At 34.2% G+C, this 7,602-nt stretch overlaps 2 protein-coding genes across 2 annotated transcripts; both read right to left on the reverse strand.

The window, feature by feature from the left end:
• Positions 1-945: 945 nt before the first annotated feature.
• On the reverse strand, positions 946-2,325 carry LOC116139024 (desiccation-related protein PCC13-62-like). The gene is made up of 3 exons (XM_031424705.1): positions 1,908-2,325; positions 1,575-1,800; positions 946-1,486 (listed from the first exon to the last, which is right to left on the reverse strand). Exons 1-3 carry the CDS (start codon positions 2,234-2,236, stop codon positions 1,109-1,111), a joined length of 933 nt encoding a protein of 310 aa, XP_031280565.1. The 5' UTR covers positions 2,237-2,325; the 3' UTR covers positions 946-1,108.
• Positions 2,326-4,836: 2,511 nt separating this feature from the next.
• Positions 4,837-6,247, reverse strand: LOC116139054 (desiccation-related protein PCC13-62-like). Its single transcript, XM_031424732.1, has 3 exons — positions 5,898-6,247; positions 5,496-5,721; positions 4,837-5,388 (listed from the first exon to the last, which is right to left on the reverse strand). The coding sequence occupies exons 1-3, from the start codon at positions 6,221-6,223 to the stop codon at positions 5,011-5,013; spliced, it is 930 nt and encodes a 309-aa protein (XP_031280592.1). The 5' UTR covers positions 6,224-6,247; the 3' UTR covers positions 4,837-5,010.
• Positions 6,248-7,602: the final 1,355 nt, after the last annotated feature.

A 7,602-nucleotide genomic window follows, 5' to 3' on the forward strand; every position in this document is an offset into this window, starting at 1 on the left:
AATGCTAGACATAATTCCTTAATCAGAACGAACCAGAGTAAATTAAATGTCTTATTTACTTTTCTGTTTTATTTCATTGCATGTGTTTGACTGTGGATTCAACAACGAGGATATATAGGTTTGTTGAGCTCTAAATGATTGAATTGTGATAGAATTTGGGGGGTGTTTGTCCAAGCTTATAAGCTGATCAAATTAGTTTATAAGTTTTAAAATTAAGCTGACCTGTTTGTTTATAACTTTTTTAAATTTATAAGTTGAGTTTATAAGCTAAAAAAAATAAGTTGGAGGGGGGGGGGGGGGGGGGGGGGTTGAGGTTTTCTTATAAGTTAGTTTGACCAAGTATATTACCACATTATCTTTGTTTAATTTTAAAATTTTATAGTATACCCTTGTTAATGTAGTACCTTTTTTAGTCATTTTATAATAAAATGTACTTATAAGCCACATTTTACCAACTACGTCAACTACTTATCAGTCACTTATAAATACTTTAACTAAACACGAATTGCTTAAAATTTCAAATGCTTATAAGCTAATTTTAATAAGCTCAGACAAACACCCCCTTGGTAGGATGCTTGAGACTTAATTTCCATTTAAATTAATTGATACAACTGTAAATAATATGAAATTATTGCTGCAGGTTGAAAATGATAATGCAAAAGGAAGCCAAATTATAGACGTGTTTGTTAAGATTTATGGAAAACCACGATATGCTGCCAGAAACAGTAAGAAAATGGTAGTGCAGCTGTAAACTTATTATCAATTACCACATTATTTGTTGACAATACCAATTTTATTTTTGAGTTTCTAATGATAAAACTTTATATTCAAACTTCAAAGCATGTGGCAGCTAGGTGCATGCAGTTACCAAAATTCATATCTTTAAATAATTAAAAGCTTCCAGTTCCCGGCTTAGCTGGGAATAACGTTGGCAAGTATATTATATATATAAGCTATTAAGATAAATTTATTTATAGCTTCTCTCGGTCATATATATATATAGCTGAGTGCTGTTTACAGTGATTAAAAGTAGTCCAAATTGGCCTGAGCTTCAATTTATACTAAATTTTCTGGATCACAGAAGCATCAAACATGTAAAAGCTCGTAATTAAGCTTTGGCAAGAAATCCTTTTGCAATCCTTCCATTGCCACCATTAGGGAAGAATCCACCGGGATTGTATTCACTGCAAGTTCCATATACTATCCTTAAAACCTCCTGTGGTGTTCGTGCATAAGAAAGAGAATTTGCATCCGCGGATAAGACGTTAGTTTCTGTCTTGTTCTCGGCTCCAAGTTGTAGTGGCACTATTAGCCCTTCATCTTTGATGCCACACATGGCCAGCCGGTTCCAAAGCTGGGAAATATAGCCACTGAACTTTGCCACTGTTATGTTATATGGTAGCACCATCTCATTTGCTTTCTCGTATAACAATGCTCTTATCACTGCATCTTGGCCAGACTCCACTCCCAAGAGCCCTGCAACTAACTACAAAATTGAAAATTAGGTTAATTGTATACATTAACTAAAAATAAATATAGTTTCTTGAAAGAGAGAGGAGGCTTCTATTTATTACTTCACGAGAAGTGTAGGTGACAAGGTTTGGAATAGTGCCAACATAACCGACAAGTCCCACATAAGGGATAAGGTAGCATGCTAAAAGATAGTTGACGGTGTTCAAGTAAGGATCGAATGGAGGATCCAATTTGTAACCAACTGCTGCGTCAAACATATTAGCAAAATTCTCAGTGCTCAGATTCAATAGAGGCCTTGGGAACCCACCAATTCTTGTTATAATAGCCCTAAATAATGAAAATAAAAAACTATTATTAAAGGAATAAATAAACTTTATTGATATTAAATAACGCTTTTATATTAGTAAACATTATCAGAAAGTTAAAGAGCTGACCGGAGATGACCAACTTCCTCATAACCAAATTCTTCGATGATCCGATTCGTAAGAGCGTCAAGATTGGCTTTTTTAGCACCAACCGGACGAGGACCACCGGCTGTCAACATTGGAGCTATACTGTCAAGCCCCTTACCGAGTGCACTGTTCAAGAAAAACTCGGCTTCTAAGAACTCCAAGTTGAGAGCTACTTGAATGCGATCCCGATCATCAGCTATAATTGGTCCGCAGGAAGCAGCAGGAGCACACATGACCATCTGGACATTCAATATTGTAGTGAATAGGGCAAAAACCAAATACGGAGTAGCCATTTTTTCTTTTGAATACATAACTAAACAAAGAGATCAAGTACTAGACTAATTTCTCGAGCTTGCATAAGAGTGCGACAATAAGTAGCTTTATAGAAACAATCAGCCGAGAGAGAGAATTCCTGGCTTGCTTGTTTATTGGGAAATATAATTGTTAATGTGGTATTATTAGTTAGTATATGTATGTCAAACATTTAGTGTATTTAAAAATTATTAATCATATTTAATGTAAAGATAGATGAGATTAAAAATAAGATATATGAGAGAGGACAAAAACTTAATGTTGCCAACTGATTCAAGCAAACTTTTATGAAAAGGATTGTTCAAATAAATATAAGTTTTTTACTTACTAGAGAGATTAGCGTAATTTAGTCAGGAGAGCTAACCTTTGAAAAAGCTTTTACTAATTAATCATATGATGAGGTTACTTGATGGTTAACCAATGGAACAAACTCGCAACTAATTTAAGATTAATATCTTTTGGAGCGTCACAACGACATATTTTTATAGACCTGATTCTAGCAAACTGAGTTAGAACATTACATGCATCCATCCCAACACGTTGAAATGATTTCTATTACAAATATATACATATATGAAAATACTGTAACTTTGGCTAGCCTTAAAGTAAAGCTCAGAATCGAGAATCAACCAAACTGCATGCCGTAGCAGTTGCGTATGAAAATGGGACTACCAATATTGGGTTTTTGACAATAGGAGTTGCCTAATTTGGAGAACCCGATGATCGAAGGAAGCTTAAGGTAAGTAGTGGACCAAATAATTAACTACTGTAAAGATTGCGAGAAATTTGTTGAGTGTGAGTGTGGGGCAACTGCCTACGTACTGGGAGTCATATATATTCAGCTACCATAACCTAATTAACTTCAATATAATATAAATATGAAGAGACTAACACAATTACACAACATTATTACTCAAATTAAAGGAAGCGTAGAAGGCAAAAAAATTTGACTTTTGTAGCGTTTTTTACTTCAAAAGTGGTTGAAAAGAAAATTTTTGACATTTATAAATTATAATCTTGCTAATGCTCATCCTCTGGATAATTTTTTTTTTAATTTAATATTATTATGAGAGAATTCATTGACTTAAGATATGAGTGACCTGCTATTTTAGATTTTTTACTAGGAGAATAATGTTAGGATATTAATGGAGATTGAGGTGTTCACGAAGTTGATGTTTCCAAATATTCTCAAGATCTTTTGCAAGGAATTGACAGTCCAATGACTAGGGCAAAGACAAAGAGGATGAAAGAGGCTTTGCAAGGCTTGATTATGGAAGTGCAATATAAAGAGACTGTATTAGAAGACTCTAAGACTAAATTCGAAGATTTCAAAACTTCACCAAGGATGGTCTATTATCTTTTTATGCAAGGGGTAGATTTGGAAGATCAAGTTGGATTTAAGGATTAATTTAGGAATTAATTTTTGTTTATTTAATCTTGTGCTTTTTTTTTTTTTTTTTTTTTTTTGTTGAGGTTTTAATTAGCATTAGATTTCTTTAGTCTTTTATTTATTTAAGATTTATTTAGGCCCAATTCACTTGTACTTAGGCCCAACCCATTTTTCAATTAGCTAGGGTTTTCTTTTAGAGTTTGCTCTTTATAAAAAGGGGCAGCCATGTTATTTTTTGGGAGGGAGACATATTATTATCAATTGAAGTTTATTTCAGAAAGCTATTTGCTTGCCTTCTTGTGCTCTTGATTGAATGTTTGAATCTCGACTTATCAAAGGGAGTGATCAACCTTTGTGGCGTCTCAAGATTAGGGTTTTAAGGACTTAGTTTCCTTAGGGTTCTAATTCGATCATCCTCAACACGTTCCTAGCAAACCAACTTGTTCCTATTCTATTGAGTTCGTGGGTTACTAGGGTAATTCACCTAGAGGGTTTACATCAGATATTGTGGCTCATTTTCCTATTTGTTCCCATGTAAAATTGTATATCTCTAGAAAAACTCTTTAGTAAAGAATATAATTCTAAATATGAATAGAATTATGAGAGTCCAATTAAGAATTGAAATATAAATCCTATTAGAAATAGAATATCCCATATACTACCTATAAATATAAGGGTGAGACCAATTCAAAGTTATGACAGAATAAGGGAATGTGAGAACATAGAGTATTTGATGTAAGGGTTATTAAACACCATGGGAAGAGTGTCTTAGGAACTAAAATCATTTCCACTCTAGGTACTGGATTAAGCGTGGTTAGAAACTAGGTTTGTTTCTGCTCTGTTTTATATACCAGGTTTAGGGTGTTATGTACTCTTGTATTTCGTGTTCATGAAACTATAGTGGATTTCTCTCATCCGTGGATATAAGCGGATTATGTCAAATCACGTAAATATCGTGTCTCTTTGTGTAGTGTGATTATATTATTATGTTATTCATCTCGAATGTATGTTTTTCGCTGGGTGATCTCCTAACAAATAACCAATTACCAACTAATGACTAGACTGAATTCTACTTTAGAATTTAAAATGTCATTATTGTGAGATGAGATAGTAAAATACGATTTAATATTGTGAATTGATAGTATATAGTTTTACTAAGATCAATGCGAGATGCTAATAATTAATGATTCAAGTTATAGTCATAATTGATAAACAAGTGTTGGCAAGTACTATAAGCTTAATTATTCGACTTATATTTAGCTGGCTTCTCAGTCCTCACTCATAGCCGAGAACTGGTCACACGCTGATAGGCATCAGCTTCAATTTTATTGTAAGCTTCCGAATCACAGCCCAGAAGCGTTGCCATGTAAAAGCTCATCATAATTAAGCTTTGGCAAGAAACTCTTTTGCAATCCTCCCATTGCCACCATCGGGGAAAAATCCACCCGCTTTGTATTCACTGCCACTTCCATATACTATCCTTAAAATCTCTTGCGGATTTCGCGCATACGATAGAGAATAAACATCTGCCGATAAGATGTTACTTTCTGTCTTGTTCTCAGCACCAAGTTTTAGTGGCACTATTAGTCCTTCATCTTTGATACCACACATGGCCAGCCGATTCCTAAGGTCGGAGATATAGTTAGTGAACTCAGCCACTGTGATGTCGTAAGGTAACACCCTTTCATCAGCTTTCTTGTATAGTAACGCTCGCAATATTGCATCTTGTCCAGATTCCACTCCCAAAAGCCCCGCAACTAACTATATAAATGTGTAAAAGGTGAAAATGTATGTTATATACGAGGTTCTTGAATGAAATAATCAAAATATTCAGAAGTAACACAGAGATAGAGGTTTCTACTTCTTACTCTTCGAGAAGTGTAGTTGAGAAGTTGCGGTATAGCGCCAACATAACCTACAAGTCCTACATAAGGAATAGCGTAGGATGCTAAGAGATAGTTGATTGTATTCACATATGGATTGAATGGAGGATCCAATTTGAAACCAACTGCTTGGTCAAATAGGTTGGCAAAATTTTGAGGGCTGAGATCCAACAGAGGCCTTGGGAATCCACCAATGGTTGTTATAATTGATCTGAAATGCCCCTGACATCAGTTATTAACAAGAAGCTAGTTCAAAATTAATTAAAATTAATATTGCAATAGCATTTGTTTGTTGCTAAATTAATTAATTATTATAAATGATTACCCAATATCCTATATTATTCATGACAAAAAACTGTTTGAAAAGGAGGAAAGTGAAAACACGACCTGAGATGACCAACTTCCTGGTAACCGAATTCCTCTATGATTCGATTGGTAAGGTCGTCAAGGTCGGCCTTTCTGGCGCCAATAGGAGGAGGACCGCCCTCTGCCAGCTCTGGAGCTATAGAGTCAAGACCATTGCCAAGTGCAGCAATCAGGAAAAATTCAGCTTCTAAGAATTCCAAGTTGAGAGCCACATGAACAAGATCCTTATCATCAGCTTCAATTGGACCACAATAAGGATCACCACTGACCATGACCATACCCATATTCATACTCAGAAGTAACGCAGACAGAAAATATGAAGTAGCCATTATTTCCTTTAAATTCATATCTAACCAAACGATCAGCTACTGATTCAGATTTATAAGTGCACGCTTGAGGGAGCCATAAGTTGCTTTTATAGACACAAGTCCTGTGGGTTAGAGAAGAGAGTCAATGAAATTGCAGGAATATCACGTGATCAATCTATATATTATAAGTTGATAAATTTAGTATATGATTTGCTTAAAGTATTTGTGCTGGATAATAAACAGTATGTACATACTTTCAGGCATGGTTACTGTCTGGTTAGTTTAATTAAGCTCCATAACATTTTGATAATCTCATAATCATACAAGTAGATAAATTTCTATCCTCAACTTAAAAGATATTACAATACGAATCATTACCATATTATATTATGAACTATTATTTATTTAACTAATTATCAAGTATAAATTAACTTGATATTTGCTGTACAAATCAACTGAAAATAATCCATATCTGTGAAAAAAAGTACGATGATGTACAGCGACAAAACTTAATTAAAGAGTGTATACTGTTTTTAAACTTGGTATGAAATATAGATTAAGTTTTGATATAAAATATGGTTCTATGAATTATAGCAGGAAAATGCCATGAATGGATTAGCGTAATTAGGGTCATTAGAGCTCTTGTAAAGCGGGGGTCTACCCACTTTGCGTTACCAATTAATAATTTAATATAAGTTGGTGATAAAAGTAGCAAATTCACAACTAATCTTTGATTACAGGAAGAAAGGCATATATCTTTCCATGTCACTCTTATTTAAGTCACACTTCCTGGATTAAGACATTAAGTAAAGCCAACAATACAATGTGAGATTATAATACGAAGATGACTAGAGAGAACAGGAGAGAAATGAATATGATTCTAATTTTCCTTGTATTAGATTGATGTTCTTTTCAAGTGAGTGTTTTCGGTTAGAGTAGTTGTAACTGATATGCTGCCCTTCAAGTGGGATTTACCCAATATTAGTTACTAAAGTTAATTATTTATTTAAATTATCTTGGTTGGACTTGTGGAGATTTACTTAAATAAAAGATGCTTCTAAAATATCAGGGATTAGATAAAAATATAAAATTAACCTGGCTTATATTACTTGTCTCAACCGTAGTTAATGTTATGTTGAACCCCATAAGCAGCCAAAAAAAAAAAATTAGTATCCTTCATAAATGGGCTTTTATGGAAACATGATATGAGCCCAACAAACGAATTAAGCCAGAGGCCTACAGCCCATAGCAAAGCCTTCAAAGACTACGCAACCTGGCCTGGACCTGTTCATAGGAAAGCCCACAGGCCCCTGGTAAAGCAAACTCTAATTAAAATGTTCAAGTAATTTCTACTGCATAATTAGCAATTTCAGATAGGATCGTCTGAGCGACAGCTTTGCCGTCATCAGAAATATTAG

Source organism: Pistacia vera, unplaced genomic scaffold (genome assembly GCF_008641045.1).
Source record: "Pistacia vera cultivar Batoury unplaced genomic scaffold, PisVer_v2 Contig346, whole genome shotgun sequence".
Lineage (NCBI taxonomy): Eukaryota > Viridiplantae > Streptophyta > Magnoliopsida > Sapindales > Anacardiaceae > Pistacia > Pistacia vera.